Source organism: Phaethon lepturus, unplaced genomic scaffold, assembly GCF_000687285.1.
Source record: "Phaethon lepturus isolate BGI_N335 unplaced genomic scaffold, ASM68728v1 scaffold13135, whole genome shotgun sequence".
In the NCBI taxonomy this organism is placed as follows: domain Eukaryota; kingdom Metazoa; phylum Chordata; class Aves; order Phaethontiformes; family Phaethontidae; genus Phaethon; species Phaethon lepturus.
The window spans coordinates 18,171-35,076 of NW_010539933.1; the positions used below are offsets into that span (position 1 = coordinate 18,171).

The following is a 16,906-nucleotide window of genomic DNA, read 5'->3' on the forward strand; positions in this document are numbered from 1 at the left end:
TACACTCTTTGGATGGCTCATCTTTCTTAGTGGTATTTTTATTGGACTCCTGTATCCCAAATTTAAATCCACCTTCAGGCACTGGCATTGAAAAGCTAAATCCTTCCTTTGCAGACTTAGCTTCAGTATCAGAAGGAATCTGAAATGTAAATGATGGTGTCTTGCCTTGCTCACCATGACCAAACTTAAAGCCCTTTTCTAAGAAATCGCACTTAAAGCCTGTTCCCAACTGTCCTCCAGCAGGTTCAGGTAATTTGCTTTTCAAGCCAAAAGCAGGAGTTGATGAAGCATCACCAACAGGCTTACCAGATGGATTTGGTGTTTTGCAGGCTATGCAGGCTGGTGAAGAACCTTCATTCCTCACAAGACAAGTACTGCAATCCCACTGCCCTTCCTTTTTTGTAAAAAAGCCTTCAAATCCATTATTCTGTGGCTTACTTGCCTCAGCAACAGAACCAAACCTGGGAGCAGGGGATGCCTGAACAGTAGGCATAGGCACATTTGATTGACTTTGTGAGTGAGGATTCTGACAAGAACGACAGTTCACATCTTTTGCTTCATTTTGGACTAAGCATAAAGAGCAGTCCCACTGATCATCTTTTTTAGAAAAAGCAGCTCCCAAGTCATTTTGAATAGCCTTTGGCACAACTGTTTGGCCAAATTTCAAGGTAGCTTGTTGGCCAGATACTGCTGTATTAGTTTTGTTTGGATTCTGGCAGGCAATACACTTGGAGGCAGCGGGTTCATTTCTTACTAAGCAGACACTACAGTCCCATTGACCTTCCTTTTTAGCAAAAGCAGATCCAAATTTGTCCTGCACAGTGTTACCAGGATCTTTGAAATTTGCAGCAGAGTCAGTTAATGGGGTGCCGTGGGTTTCACACATATCTGGATTTGGACTTTGACATGAAACACAATTCTTTGCAGTCGCTTCATTTGGAACTAAACATACTTTACACTCCCATTGATCCTTCTTCAAGAGATGCTGCCCAAACCCACCAGAATAGGTTTGTGGGGCTTCCTTTCCAAATGAAAAAGTGGTAGGGCCAGACGCAGTTGATGTGGCTGTAAGGCTGCCTTTGCTATCAGATTCATGGCTTGCCCCCTCTTTTGGGAACTGAAAGTCAAAGTTTGGGGTCCCAGAAATAGATCTGCTAGGCTCCTTGATGTCCTGATTTGTGGCTTCTCTTGCAGTCCCACTACTGTGAGTCACAGGTGTGTCAACATTTGATCCTAAGGTTTTTAAAATATTCTGTGACTCCTCAAACTTACTTTTAAAAAGCATTGCTTCCTCAGGTGTTTTAAATCTAATTGCAAGCTGTTCTGGTTTTGGCAACTCATCTGCATAATCTAAAGCGTGCCATACAAATGACTTATCTGATCCAGCATTTGGAGTTAATTTCATATCAGTATTTATGTAGTGATTTGCACAGATCTTCAGCACTTGGTCCCGTCTCATTAAGAGACGAAATTTGCCAGATACTTTATGTTTCAGTATTTTCACATTTCCAATACCCCTTTCTTTCCATTCTTTAGATTCTGCATCAAAACGAAAGAGCTTGGCTCTGTTGCAGAAGAATTCTTCTTCATCTTCCTCACCCGTTTTTACTTCAATCTTGTCAGGGAGTGGCACCACAGGATCAAAATGAGGACCATCATCATCCTCATCTCCACCATGGGTGCTTCCTCCCTCTGTTTCATGACTTCTATTGGCCAAATCTGAATTTGAAGCCATAAATACAGGCTTGCTTGGTTCTTGGACGCTAAACATATCACTCTTCTCAAAACCCAGGTTTTTGTGTGCATTTTGTCCCATGCTTTCTCTAAAAGTGATGCTTGGAATATGTTTATTGGCAAAATTGAAGGCATTTCTTTGACTATTTGTGGGATCGTTAACTGTTTTTTGTTCAATGTATCTATCATCCTGTAAAGATTTATCAGATGTCAGAAGACCCAAGAGGCTTTCGCTGCTATTAAAAGCTGCATTAGCAGGCTGCGTTGCAACTTGAAGAGAAGAAAAGGTAAAGTCTCCATCATTAGACTTGAAGTTAGTGTTGAATTTAAAAGTTGTTGGTTGACTTGACTGTGCTGGTGTTGGCAGAGATGTTTTTGATCCTTCTGCTGTTCCTGGCTGTCCAAATTTAGATTTTGGAAATTCTATCACTTTTGATTCTGCAGGCTTTAACGTTGGTGGCATGACAGATGGCTTTGTGAAATAGCCTGGTTCAGGCAATGGTGGATTTGTGCTTGCTTGTGGAACACTGTAATTGTAGTAATCATCGCCCCCATGAGGAGAAATGAGCCCAGTAGCTGGAGAATCAAAACGCAAAGGTGCACCGTATATTTCTTGGGAAAACATACAAGCAGAAGTGTTTTGCAGAGGTGGTGTATGCATCGGTTGTTGATAAGCATATATATGTTGCTGAGGTGTAAGTCTGTTCATGCCATAGACAGGAGCCTAAAGAAAAAGCAGAAAAGAATGGCTTTGCTTATTATGGTAACACAGGACAAAGTCTTACTGTGCTGAAGCCCACATAACATATGCTTAAAAGCGTGGCATATTTTCACATGCATTTAAGTCTAAACTAATTTTAAGTTAGTTTGAACTGATTAGTTTAAATCTTGAAGGGCATCTGAAAACAAGCATTGAAAAAAGGGCACAAAATGGATGGGTTGTTTTTTTATGAAAACACAAAAACCCAAACCCAAAAAAAAGCATTCTCTTTTGCCAGCCATTGGTGGGGGGGGTCATAAATTAAGTGCTATCACACATACCCTATAGGGTACATATATTAACATATTAGAGACATATTTTGCTGGCTTTTCCTTCCAAATCCCCAAAATTAGGCAGAAAGATAAATTATCAGTTTGTCCCTAGCAGTCCAAGTTTACCAAATACTATGTAAGGAACTGCAATTACTACATATAGAATCAAAGCAGGCATTTTCACTGGAAGTAGCTTAAGTGGATAAATTTGTTCTCACCTTCGTTGGGGTTACATTGGTTGCAGCAGTTCTGAGAAGATACTGAGAGTTATAGGCAGGTGATTGGCTGTAGTAAACAGATGGGCCAGTAGTAGCAACTAAAAAGGAACAGCAGGAAAACAGTTTATACTTGATTTTTTTGGTTGGTGCTTTGAATGGACTCTCCCCAGCAATCAGTTTTTGATTGTGAATCATTAAAACATTTCTGCAACATTTTCAACAGTCTTACTTGGTTTAGCTAAGCATTTAGATAAAGATTCAGCAGTAACTTACCTGTTAATGGGGCTTCATGAAGATTTTGTGCTCTCTGATAACCCTCTGACATTGTATCTGTTCCATAGCTTTCAGCAGGCCACCGATGAGATGACACATTTGCGTTGGAATTGTTAAGTTTCATTTCTTGCATTTCGTTCTGTCAAGACAGTGTGCCAGTCAAGAGTATAAGTATATATTACAGAGGCATTTGTAGAAGAAAACATAAGGAATTTGTATTAAGTATCCTTTTGCTACTTAAAAGCATGTTCAAGCTTGGAAAACAAAAATAAAGAGGTACCTGCCAGAATTATCCAAGCTCTACCTATGCAGTACAAAGTACTAAGATTGTATTCTAAAGCCAGAAATAAAAAAAACCACCAAAACAGAGTTTTGGATGAAAATGAAGCTGATGAAAGTAGAACTCTTTCTGCATACAGTCCTTAGAAGGGTTGCCTTTGTACCCCTGCCCAAGTCCCAAATAAGAATTTTTAAGCAAAAAGATTTATTCTGGCACTCATTTTAGGCAGTTGTTTATAGAAGAGAATTCCACTGATTTTAGCAGTAGTCTAGAACTGTAAGTCAGCCCATGCTATTATCATTAAGTCCTTACCATAACTAAAAGGCCAAGTGAATTCACTGAATATGGTGACAAATTTGTTTACCTTTAAAGCTTCCACTTGCTGACAGATCATTTGCAGTATAGTTCTGTGATCTTCTGCCCACTGAGGAGGAGTTTTAGGAGAAAACTAGAAAAAAGTTAATTGAATCTTATAAATCTTTATTCAAACATAACAATTCCCTGAAATAATAGCCTGCTAATATACCTTATAGCTCTTAGTTGGTGAAAGAGAGAACTTAGTTGGTGATGGAGTGGAATGTTTCATCTCTGAATCTGCAGGTCGTGACAGACCATTTCTGAAGGCAGGACTTCCTTCTTCACCATTCTCACCAAGTTCCTGGATCACTGTATCTAGCATTTCCCTCACAGTTTCAATAGACACTGGCAGCTAGAAAGTTATTTGAAACATGAGTCACAACTGCAGTTCTCCCTCAGAGCAAGACAGACTACATTCAGAATTCTGGCTGAACAATTCACAAAGCTTTTGTTACACAAACACTATTTTTTCAGTGAAGTTCTAAATCTGTTAAGATTAATGTAAGAAAACAATTTACACCAACATTAACTCTGTTTTTTCAAACTACCAACCTCTATAAAAAGATAGCGGCAAAAGCTATTTGGTTACATTAAAGCTTTCATCCACAGAGCAGTCAGAATATTGCATTATCTGGTAGGTTACAGAAGTTACTGAGAGTTTAATCAATCCACTAGTGTTAAGCAGGTTATTTGTCTTGAGCGAAGAAGTAAGTTTAACTTGCTTTAATGCAAAGCCTGCTCTAAAAAAAGCTAACAAATGCAAGCGGTTTCATTTTTAAACAGTAACCAAAGCCACTGCATCTCCTGAAACAAATTTTTAAAGTTAAGATTACTTACCTTCTCAGTTACTGTCATATCTGAGGAGCTTTCCTCAATGATCTTCATTAGATAATGCTTGCTTTTAAGAAGATAGGTTTTGTGTTCTTCTTGTTCTTCTGGCAGCATGGCATCATTTACAATCTCTTCTGCCTTTCTTTGGAAGATCTGAAGAACAGGATAGAGATTAATCATGATCAGTCAGAAGGCAAATGAATAAAGCAAAGCATTTTGGGGTAATGCAATTTATAAACTTACCATGGCAAGATTCCAGTATGAAACCACATTCTTAATAGATTCAAACGCTAATAAAGCATCATCAGTTTTGCCATCAACTGCATCCAACATTGCAAATGCTATACGTGCCTCTTCTTCATACGCTGCTACCTGGAAGACCTACAAAGAAAGTGAAAGACAACTCGTACCTAATAGTGGAAATGAAACAAGCCATTATTATTTTCCCCATTATACAGGGAAAATACTTTTTACAGAGAGTTGGTACTAAGGGTGTTCAGTGCCTTCCAATCATATACACAGTTTTTAAAGGTAAGAATGAAGTTGTAAGGAGAGATTCCCCCCCGCCTTATCAGACACTGATACTACTAAATCTCATCATTAATCAGTTTTATAGTAATAACATGAGTTGTACAATGCAGAGAAGAATCCCACAACCATTTAAGTTTCTTACATAGACCCTCTCTTACTTCAACCTTGGCTTAATCAATCTGTACCTGAATGTCTACACTATGGAAGTGTTTGAAGAGAGGATCAGTAGGTTCAGGAATACTCCTCCTCTTTTTGATAGTTTCCAGCATAGGCAAAACTTTCTTCCAGTAGTAGACACTTCGTCCAATGTATTCCTTCTGGTCATAGAAGGAGTTAAGGCTAATGCCCTGGTGAAGAATAGGGAATAGAAGTACATGTGATTTCAATAAATTTAAATCAAAATGCTATTCATAAATATCCTTCTCCTGTTTTCTTGAAAAGGTCCAAGTGTTTCTCTGACATGTGAGATCAACCTCAGGGGTTTTATCTCAAGAGCTACGTAAAGTAACATACATGTAGAAAACCACACTACAGTTTAAGACAGAGTACTTTATAGGGTGACTAGAGCAACTATATTCACCTGACAAAACAAACAACAGTTCTCAATAATACATTCTCATCTTCATTTTTTTTTCCTGGTTTTTTGATTGGAAAATAAGAGAAACACCTTGGCTTATACATATTTCAAAATAATCTCATCTTACTGTTTTTTGTAGGCTTTTTGCCCAGTGTATAATTAAGGCAGGTTGAACGCCATGCTTCTCCAGTGTTCGCAGAGTACTTATTCCATGCTGTACGATAAGCCTCAGTTTTGCTGCTGTTCCTGGTCTGAATATCAGAAGAAACATTCCTTGATTAGTATTCTCTATTTTCATCTCTTCACATGCCATTTGCTTGATGAATATAGCTTGCAGTTTTAGTCCTAACCTGCCTCTAGTTTAGAAATGCATTGTTAGAAATGAAAATTCCATTTTTAGTAATCTGTCAAGTGTATCAAGTCCCTGCTACAAAGCTTCAATGTCCAAAATATGTCAAAGAAGAAATTTATTTTTTACAAAAATCTACTGAGACCAAACCAAGCTGTTGTAGCAGAAGCTGCCTAAAGGCTTGGTCAAATATTTCCAAACTAAAAAAGCCTTACGTTGTTTTTCTCTGAATAAGAGTACGAACGGCATCCCACCAGGATCTTTGCTTTTCGGTATAGAGCTGTTTGCACACTGGCAATGGTAAGAATTGAGGCTGATGTGCACCGTAGTGAGAATTAAACTTCTCTTGCAATTGCAAGTTGCTAGTGAATACCACCCCAAGTAGAAATACCTGTTTTTGTAAAAATAAATAAATAAATGGTATTAAATACTAAAAAACTTAAATTGTATAGTACATTTAAGAACTTAGAAAGTTTACTTACTTCAAGGTCCAACAGGCAAATGGATTCAGGAGCATCTGTCTCAAGTCTTGACGTTTCTTGAGGCAAGTGAAAAAGCTGTTTTAACCATTTGCGCATTGGGGGTAAGACTGACATAGAGTTCCACTGCAAGCCAAGCCACACAAGGTGCTGGAGACTGCCATTGTGCATTCGAACAGCACCTATGTAAAGACAAAGTTCGATGCAGATGTCAACTTCCTACAAGTGAGCAAGACTTTTATCTGATCAAACCCGGGTTTCACATTACACTGTCAGAGCAGCCAAAGATACCTTGCAGACCTATGAGTATCAAGATTCCACCTTTCACTTATGAAAGATTACAAACTTCAAATTAGCCAAATATATCAAGTAGACAGTTCATCTGAGTGCTCAAGCCATCAACCCCTTAAGCTTCTGAAAGGGTGACTCAGACTTCCTTTCACTTCCACCCTCGCCATATTCAGTGCAATAGGCAACTACTTTTAGCAAACCTATTGACTTCTCCAGAATCTTTAAGGAATTATTCAAGAAGTACTTCTTTACTTTGCAATGAAATCTAAGCCTTGCCTAGGACATCTGGGCAAGTTTGGACAGCTATAACAGGTATTTGTCTTCTATTGCAGTATGAAGTATTGGAAGAGCTTCTGGTACAGAAAGTTGTGCTGAGTTTCAGAAAGTAACACCTCTTACCAATATCATATTTGGGAAGTTCCACTTGTGTTGGTGCTTGTGTACTGACATTTCCAATATCATCTGTGCCAATAAAAGATCTCTCTCTAGAAGCTCCACTCTCAAACAGGCTATCAAACAATGTAAATGAACCACTCTTGTTTGCAAAAGATTCCACAATCTCTTTAAAGAAGTCTTGCTTGCCATGGCTTAAGTTCAGCAGCATATGACCTAGAAAACAAAAATATCACTTCACATAAATAAAGCAGTGAACAAAAAGGAAAGTAATATTTGATACACTGGGCTGCTCTTGCTACTGAAGGCTAGGCAGGAGTCAGGACTTCCCCTTAGGAAACCTACACACTGTTATGTCCTCCCTGTAATTAGGTAAGTTTTTCAGCACATAGGCTTTCCGAGCTTTTAGTGACAACAATCACAAGCCATTTGTAAATCCAGTTCTTCAGGAAAGCAAAACCAACTTCTTACTTGCATGTCCAAAGAAGGGCAATGAAGCAGCTGGAGAAGGGTCTAGAGCACAAGTCTTATGAGGAGTGGCTGAGGGAACTAGGCTTGTTTAGGCTGGGGGAGAGGAGGCTCAGGGGAGACCTCATTGCTCTCTACAACTACCTGAAAGGAGGTTGTAGTGAGGTGGGTGTTGGTCTCTTTTATCCAAGTAGTAAGAGGTGACGGGACAAGAGGAAACGGCCTCAAATTGCACCAGGGGAAGTTTAGATCGGATATTAGGAAAACTTTCTTTGTCAAAAGGGTTGTCAGGCATTGGAACAGGCTGGCCAGGAAGTGGTTGAGTCACCATTCCTAGAGGTATTTAAAAGACACGTCGATGTGGCACTTAGGGACATGGTTTAGGTGGTGGGCTTGGTGGTGCTAGGTTAACGGTTGGACTTGATCTTAAAGGCCTTTTCCAAGCAAAACAATTCACAATTACTACTATTCTAGGGGCACTGCACCTGTCCTTACAATAAGTAGTTATAATACAAGAAGTCATCTGTCTTATCAAAATCCATTATGAAACAATTGAACTTGATGTCTAATAAGCTTGTTTGTTTTCATCTCAGCCCTGCAAGAGTTTGTAGACTGAAAAATTGTCTATACTTATCAGTTCTGCTCTTTTGCTGCTAACAAGTAAGAGAATGGAAAGGACAGGGAAACAGTAACACTTTATTTTCCTCTTGGATCTAACAATACTTGCAAAATAGTATCAGCAGTCAGAAGCCATTTCCAGTAGATTAAGAGACCTTAAAAGTTAAATTCTATCTTAATATAGTGGAGAGGCAAAAAGGAGAGGGTGAAAAAAGCCACACTTAAAAAAAAAAGAGAACACATTCTACTAGCATGCTAAAGAGGAGCAAAAACACTTTAGGTGTCAGGATCAAACTCCTGTTTTATTTTACATATGTAGTCAGAATCTAGAGGGTTTTATTGCATATTGAAGCATTAATATTACATTTCAAGATCACTAATATGTTCTTTAACAAGCCACTTGGTTCCATCTTAGTGTTATGGATAGTCACTTTTAAGAGCTATGTAGCTATTTTTATTACCAGACTGGCTTTTTCGATCACAGGCCAACATTTCTAGCACATCTTGTCCAGTTTGATCCCCCTTTATTAGTTTTGACTTTGGTTTAGGAACCTGGTGAAGTAAGGAAAAAATTGTTACAGCCTCTTCACAATAAGAGCAGATGATTTAAATTAGTTTTAAGAATTAGGAAACAAGCTTATTTTCAGTATTAGAAAACTATAGAAAAAAGAGACATAATTCATTCCGAAGGTACTATGTCACATATCCCTGGGCAGGGAACCCATCTAAAACACTGAGATAGGTAGTTATAGCTATTACAGGTAACATGAAGCATACACAAGAGCAAGTAATACCTGGAATGCAAGCAGTGGCATAAAGGACCATCAATTTTACTTCATAAGGCAAAGAACTAATCTTCATTTTTTCCATTCTGCTGTCTATGCAACAAGTATATGGGAACAATTCAGCTTATCCCCTTCCCTCCCTATACCAATAAGCCTAATACTTAACATATGTGTTCAGCTGTATTACAGAAAAGGGAATAAACAAACTAATTAGCCTTTAAGCCTTAACCTGTCAGGTTACTCTGACAAGGGAAACAGTTGAAGATACACTTTTACCCTATTCACATCATTTGAAACCTTTTCAAGAAATGTGAAAGAGCAGGATTTGGTGAGTGAGGAGGGAGTCCTTCCTTAGGCCCACAAACACTAGTTCATGTCGGGAATATCGGAGTTCAACACATGCACAGCAAGCACATTTCAAGAACTGCATCAACTAAAGGCATAAACTGAAAAATTACTTACCTGGAAACTTATCAGATAACACAATGCTGCTAGTTCACACACAGCTCTCCACTGTGCCTCATTGTGTTGGGCCATTTTCAGTAGCAAAGTTCCAGCATGCATGTATAGCTGTCCTTTCATTTCCACAAAGGTACGAGACAACTCGTCAGCCCCATTCACATATGGTTTCACTGACTGAAGTACACGATCAAAACTGAAATGTAGAGAAGACTCATTCTAAAGAGTCCTGGTAAAAGTTATAGCACATGGCTTTGGTTGATGTTATTTAACTGTAAATCAAGCAACTTCATGAGTCAATGGTTAGTACTGTCTCTGTTGCTTAAACCCAAGTTGCACTATGAAGTACAATAATGGACTTAAACTCCCAAAGCTCTCAACTTAGTTCAATGAAGTAAAACATATTTAATATTACCAAGATGTTTACGGTCTTTTCAGCACATCTTTGCACAGCTGCTTTCAAAACTATTCTCCCAAACCACACAGATAAACTTATTCACTACTGCAGATTTAAAGACATGCAGGAGGCACAAGTCACTCTGCTCTTCCTCTTCCTTCATTTATCAGAAAGGCCCAAAAATCAGCTATACAGGCTCTTCAAAAATAGAAGGTACTGTAGAAATCTGAGTAGCTGTAGGCTAGTACACAACTCCCACTCAGGAGAGGCTTTCCAGAAAACAGTTAAAACATTCTTTCAATTACCTAACAAAACTATAATGGCTGTTAGATTTACCATGATCTGGAAGTGCTTCAGATGCAATTGCCTTGAAAAGGCACTAATAAAATGGCAGCAGAAAACTCAAAAAGGTTTTGGTCAATGTTAGAGGAGAAAAAAGAAAACAAAACATACTCGGGCATTAAGTATTCCTCATCCATTGTCTATGTTGCTTCAAATACTCATTCAAGTTAACAGACCAAAGAATATTGTTTTACAAAAGACAACGTAACAGCCGTTGCATAAATGAGAAACAGAGGTAAGTCAGTAAAAGCCAGTAAGAAAGGCAAGATAACAGAAAGAAAGGAACACGGATCTTAATCAATACATTGACTACAAACTTTGTTTTGTACTACTCTAGGTGTGCCACAGATGACATGCCTTGAAGTTAGCTGTCTCAGCTGACCTTGTAACATCATCAGTTTTCCCTGAAGGAGAGCGCTCTTCCTGCAAGTGCCCTCCTCCCTCCATACTATACACATAAGTTCCTAATTATTCCAGTATGTGTTGATCTAGAACAAAAAGACCAGGACAAAGCTGATACACAAGAGTTGGTTTTTGTTTGGTTTGGTTTTGTTCACTGTTGTGTGTGTAGTTTTTTTTTTAATTGTCTGTCTGGGAAATCTGGATTAGTCAATTGGTGGAGAACAACATTCTCTTACTGAAGGGAAAGAAGGTACAAAGTTAATTGACCCAGGATATCAACGAGTCTTCTCCATGGCTGTGTGCTGACTATTCAAACAAGGCCTGCATCTCAGTCAAAAGACAGCTTGGGGTTCAAACCCAGTAAGAACCATTCTTAGTGGCTAGTAGAGAGAATCTCCTCTCCCATACACAAACAAGTTAAGCAGTGAAATCAAAGTTTGGTAGATGTTCTGTGACCCGGGGCGGGGAGAGAAGAACAATTCTTAGATTTTTTTTTTTCTTTACTACAGGGAAGTTGAAACAATACCTTTCAAGTGACTCTCTGCATTCCTGAACATCTCTAGAAGAAAGTGTCATTTTGACAAAGCTGGAATATGCCAGCAGATGATCTTTCTTGATAGTTCTCCAGTTATTTTTATCAGACTCCAAGTCTTGTAAAGTTTCCAGATATTCCTAAAGAAGAAAGTTCATCACAGGATAAGGAACAGTAATCCTTCCAAGAAGGCAAGGGCAGTACTTCTCCAAAACATATTAGTAGCATTTACTGCATAATCCAGTTTCACAGGTGTGACCTTAACATACTCTTCAGAAGCAAACTTCCAGAGAACTACTTGCCTGAGCAATTTTATCCCTAATGGGACTGTTGTATCTAGCTCAGCTTTGGAAGTGAGAAATTCAATAGCTCTAAGGCTGAATTTCGGGGAGAAAATTCCAATTAAAAAAAAACACAGAAGTATTTTGTAATTCCACTGGTTTCAGTAGACTTGCATCTGAAGGAGTTAAATCACTTGAGAAATAGCTGTCAGGGTAATGACACTAAGAGAAATAGACCAGTTAAAGAGATATGGAAGACTATCACAGGATCAAAATATCATTAAACACCTCAAATGTCTCTACAACACAGGAACACCACTCCAAGCTTGACTGCAAAGGTATTTTCTTCTCTGCCTCCTGACAGTGGAGCACAGCATCTCTTAATCTATTATTTGAACGGTAGAGCGCAACTAGTCTGATGTTTATGTAGACATCATCTGGTCTTGCATAAAGTTCTGCTTGAATCAAGTCAAAAAGCTGGTTCCATCCATCTTCACCTTTACAGTCCAATAACTGTTCCTGTTAAACAAGAAGGTAACATGTTAATATTTCATTTCCCACCTGAGTCTTTTCAGCAACTACAGTACCAGACAGTTTTCTTTCCTCCACTACACAGACTACATTACTCAGACTACACTACTCTTAATAGCTTCTGGGTATTACATAGCTTGATGAAATACTCACATATTTAAAAATGGAGCTAGCTATTATAGATAAAAATCCTCAGAAGCATTTGCCTCTTACAACGGTAAGTAATGCTTGTCAAACCGTTTGGTTCAATGATGGCACACCCTGCCATAGACTATCTTGCTTAAAAAAAACCACAGGTATCTTAAGACATCAAAGTGGTTGCTACCTAGCTACACAAAGTTAACATACCTGTGCAAAAGTGAGACTGAAAGCATTTACACAGTATTTGAGAATCACAGAATTTCTCACATTCTGCGGACTTGATCATAATACAGATTTAAAAACAAAAAAAGCAACATAGAGCAAGAAAGCTTGAGTTCACAGGCCTGCCAGTCACACAACAGAAGGATCAAGTAGTGCCTATCTAGTCTTAACTTCTCAGATGTGATAACTAACAGTTTCTCAGCATTTTTTAAAAGGTTTAACCTTGAAACATTAAAAAGGGTATGAAAACCTGTAGCTGCAGCTTTCTTGGAAGTTAAACAAAAAGGTCAGATTGTAAAGAAAGTAACATCTAATAGATTTAATATTAAAGATTCTAAACTAATTTAGTCAGGAGCAGTTTTGTGTGAGGTGACACGCAAAAAGCACACCAGTCAGATGCTGAAAGTTTCTTTAAGCCACAGAACAGAGGTAATTTGGAATTTACCTTCAATCTGTAAACAGCAGGACTCCCAGGGAAGAGCTTAGCAGCTCTCTCGACCCAATATTTTGCTCTTCCATCAGTAATGTCATTATTGCATAATAACTCTGCAATCTTCAATACAAGATCTTTCTGTGTTGGGTTCAACTCCACTGAACGCTAGTTTTCCCCATGCACACACAGGAGGGAAAAAAAAAGGTAACTTGATCTTATGATCCATATAGAACAGGAAAGACCATATAGAACAGGAAAGAGTTATCCCCTCACAAACAGGCCCAGCTATTCAAATTAGTTAGAACTACCAATACAGAATATATTGAGAAAAGCCTTTCTAAATGCCACCACTAGTTTACAGCACCCAGATACAACTGTGGAAATTCAGAAGAGCATAGGAGAAATAATGCAAAAGCCAGCTCCTCTGCATCTACAACTAGCTACTGCTATACACAGGCAGTAGGACTATAAGGACCTCTAGTCTAGCCAGATGTGGATGCTTAAAAAAAATAGTTAAGACACACCTCATGGAGTTGTGCTGGCAACCAGATTTCTGAGCACGTATGTCCCTCCCCAAAACCACGACAAAGACATTCTGATTGGGAATTTGACATTTATGTGCTTGCCTCATCAAAATTAGATTTGCCCCTCCCTTCTGCCCCTGCCCCCTCCCAAACCAACTAAACAAAAACCCACCAGGCCTACAGTTTTCTAGTAGCAACTCGATACCTGTGTCATCACAGGAACGTAAATCACATTAAGGAATCCCACAACAGTCACAGATCCTTAGTCCAAAAGGCAATGTATGACACAGGAAGAATCTAACAGCAGGTAGCAAATAGATCAAGTCCAGAACAAAAGGCAATCAACTTAAAATACACTACTGAAGCAAGTGATATCAAACGAAGAATCTCCTCTGCAGTGCTTCATATGCTTTCCATTGTCAAATGTTTATAACTAATACAGTTTTTCCAGGAACACATTTTCTTCTATGGGTTTGAGAACGTCCAGCACAGAAGGATTTTAAAAGTCCATTCACAAATGAATAAAGCAGGACATTAGGGGTCAGTGTAGTACTTACCTTGTAACACCCAAAAGCTTTCTCTACGTTATCCTCAGCTTCATAAATTTGTCCAAGAAACCTGTGTGCTTTGGGATCTCTCTCTTGTACATTGAGGTATGTAGATATATACCTATGGAGAGGGGAAAAAAGTCACTTATTGACCAGTATTTTTTCAACAATACTCCCCCCTCCCCACCCCACCAAGCTCTAATGATAACTTCATCTGCCATACAGGAAGTACAGATGTATTTTGTTCTAGATACCTTGTCTGGACCTTAAAATAAGAAGCAACACTGTTTTACATGTACAGATGCTACTTGCTTGCCAGCAAGTACTCTAGTATTTCTGTTTATCAAAAAAAGATTATTTTTATTAAAAATAAATTTTTAAAAATAAAAAATTTCCATTTTTTCACAGAAACAGTAAGAACTACATAATACAATGAGGAAAAAAAAATAGCCATTTCAATCAGGTAAGTTTTTCAGTACCACATAACTAATTTTCTTTTAAGGGCTTCAATACCCACATTTACTGCTACCTGTAAAAAGCATACTACTGATCATGGTTTCTCTGGTGTGCTTCATATTCATTCAGCTTCTCTTACACTTTAGACAACAGAAAAACAAACATATATCAATGCACGTTACCTTTTAGCAAGCTCATATTCTTTTATTTCAAAATACAGCTTAGCAAAGAGGAATCCTTTCATTGATTTCTGTAGGAGAAAAACACGTGACAGATATACTTTAGACATAGGGTAGTTTTGAAATAATTCAATACGGTGACCCTTCTTTCCAGCAGTGCATAATACTTCTAAATGACTGAATTTGATAACTAGTTATGAACTCAAACCCACTCCTCATATTTAAGGGTTTGTTTTTGAAAGATGTAGGATTAAGAACAAAAAGAGTAAGAGTTTTTCCTACAATTGGCAAATGCTACTAGGCAAAATAGAGGTTACCACTGAAGCAAGCAACAAGCCCTTATACATGTGGCATTTCATAAACACTTCTGATTAAAAGACAGTGGAAGAATGGGGTCAACTATATTCAATCTATTTTGTTTCAGTGTAGCAAAGAAAAAAAAAATAATCCTACAAACCAAGAGAGATCTGTCATTTAGCCCTGCTGTAGTAGTACTCTCATAAGACACTACTGTTTAAACATACTTGAGGAAAAAGCAATTTCTACCTAAATCATTGTCAGTTTGTCCAAGAAAAGTATTTATGCAGTAGTTTATTTCTGATATTGTCAGCCTGAGATATCTTAAACATATACACTCTATAGGCAACAAGTGAAACGTCTCCAAAGGTATTTTTTGGGGGGTAGAACAAGGAAGCAACAAAGGCAAAACAAGAAGAAACACACAGAGAGCAGGCAGAGGGCAAGATGGCAAAAGCATGGACAGGAGGAAAAGAGTGAAAGGAATGAGCTAAAGAACTAAGTCACAAGCAAAAACCTGAAGGCAGAAGTAAACCAGACAGAAATATAAAGCTTGAGCTCCTAGTATTAGTTCAAAAGTAGATTTTGCTTGAGAACCAAAAAATACTGGAACTAGTTACATCTCTGATTCCAAACAAGCTGTACATTTTGAAAACACTTGAATTATTAGTCTCCCTCCCTCTCCCATCCCAGTTATTCATGTAAAATTTTAAGTGGTTTAGAATGAAACCAGGGTTCTTAAGGTAAACTTCAAGTTTTCAGTCTGTATTTTTGAAGTGTGTTATAAAAAGGTAAAATACATCAAAGTGGAGTCACACTTGGCATCTCCTTTTAAACATGGATGAAAAGAAACCTCAGAATAAATGCTCTGCAGCCTTATAAGCACCCCCCTTAAAACCAACACAAGAAAACCAGTAACTATTTCCACCACTGACTGTACTATACAATTAGTTGTAAGCATTACTTTAAAAAAAAAAACAAACAACAAAAAGCCACTAAATATGCACCTGTTGGCCTTAAACACAACAGAAGGAGAGAAATTTTTTTTTTTAATTCACTAGGAATATCAAAACAATTAAAGAACATCTCTGATTCTGGCAGTGATGTACTTGACATTGTCTTGTCTAAACAGCACCCAAGTCAATTAAACAGTCACAGGACAATTTTGTTGCTGTTGGGAAAGGCACAAACGCTGATGATGTACACAGGCCCTGCATAAAAGCCCTACTGCATAATGATGAACATGGATGCATTCACACTATACACCACACTCCTGAATATTCTATCTCCGCAATAAAAATCAATTCAGAGCAGCAGAACAGGATCTTTCAGAATTAAATAGCTCCCACGAATTGCATCAGACTGCTCACTGTGACCTGTACACCATTTTCCAGATATAATGGAAAGGTAACCAATCATGCAGAACTAAAATACAGTAGGAAAATTATTTTCTCCCACTTCTCCCTCTCTTAATACTGTTATTTCACAAAGCAGTGACACAGACGGGGCTATTAATCACACAGCACATAAAAGAAAACTGAAAGTGTCTCACATGTTCCCTATTTGAGTTCTTTATTTTTTTAAGAAAAGGAAACTCAGGAAACTTAGGAACTACTCTCTCACAAAACTGAAGAATTCTGTACTTATGCTTAGGGAGCAGTAGGCTCTTTAATGCTACACCAGGGCTTACCAGGTGTAAAAGGCAGGTGGCACAGCTCTGGTAAACCACTGCTTCTGCACAGGGAAAGCACCTCCAGTAAGCGAAACCCCTTCCTCATAGCAGCTTCCCCTAACTCACTCGATTTAAAGAAACCCCGAGCAAATATGGGCTCGGAAATAGTCCCAGAGACACTATAAGTCCCTTTTCCTCTTCCCACCAGGGATCACGAAAGACAGAGCAGATCAAGACCTAGCACCGCCGCGCCCGACGCGGCGCTGAGACCCGC

General features: G+C 38.4%; 1 protein-coding gene across 1 annotated transcript in view; it reads right to left on the bottom strand.

Moving 5' to 3' along the window:
- The window catches only part of RANBP2 (RAN binding protein 2), a 31,408-nt gene extending 16,670 nt beyond the window's left edge, over positions 1-14,738 (bottom strand). Inside the window, exons 1-19 of the mRNA XM_010287292.1 lie at positions 14,667-14,738; positions 14,038-14,149; positions 12,969-13,121; positions 11,918-12,148; positions 11,343-11,488; positions 9,679-9,871; positions 8,893-8,983; positions 7,352-7,561; positions 6,665-6,843; positions 6,398-6,573; positions 5,961-6,084; positions 5,442-5,603; positions 4,969-5,106; positions 4,732-4,878; positions 4,064-4,246; positions 3,902-3,985; positions 3,258-3,396; positions 2,985-3,082; positions 6-139 (exon numbers count right to left, since the gene is read on the bottom strand). Of these exons, the coding sequence (XP_010285594.1) occupies positions 6-139; positions 2,985-3,082; positions 3,258-3,396; positions 3,902-3,985; positions 4,064-4,246; positions 4,732-4,878; positions 4,969-5,106; positions 5,442-5,603; positions 5,961-6,084; positions 6,398-6,573; positions 6,665-6,843; positions 7,352-7,561; positions 8,893-8,983; positions 9,679-9,871; positions 11,343-11,488; positions 11,918-12,148; positions 12,969-13,121; positions 14,038-14,149; positions 14,667-14,728 (2,762 nt within the window). The 5' untranslated portion in view covers positions 14,729-14,738. The remainder of the gene's footprint in view (positions 1-5; positions 140-2,984; positions 3,083-3,257; positions 3,397-3,901; positions 3,986-4,063; positions 4,247-4,731; positions 4,879-4,968; positions 5,107-5,441; positions 5,604-5,960; positions 6,085-6,397; positions 6,574-6,664; positions 6,844-7,351; positions 7,562-8,892; positions 8,984-9,678; positions 9,872-11,342; positions 11,489-11,917; positions 12,149-12,968; positions 13,122-14,037; positions 14,150-14,666) is intronic.
- Positions 14,739-16,906: the final 2,168 nt, after the last annotated feature.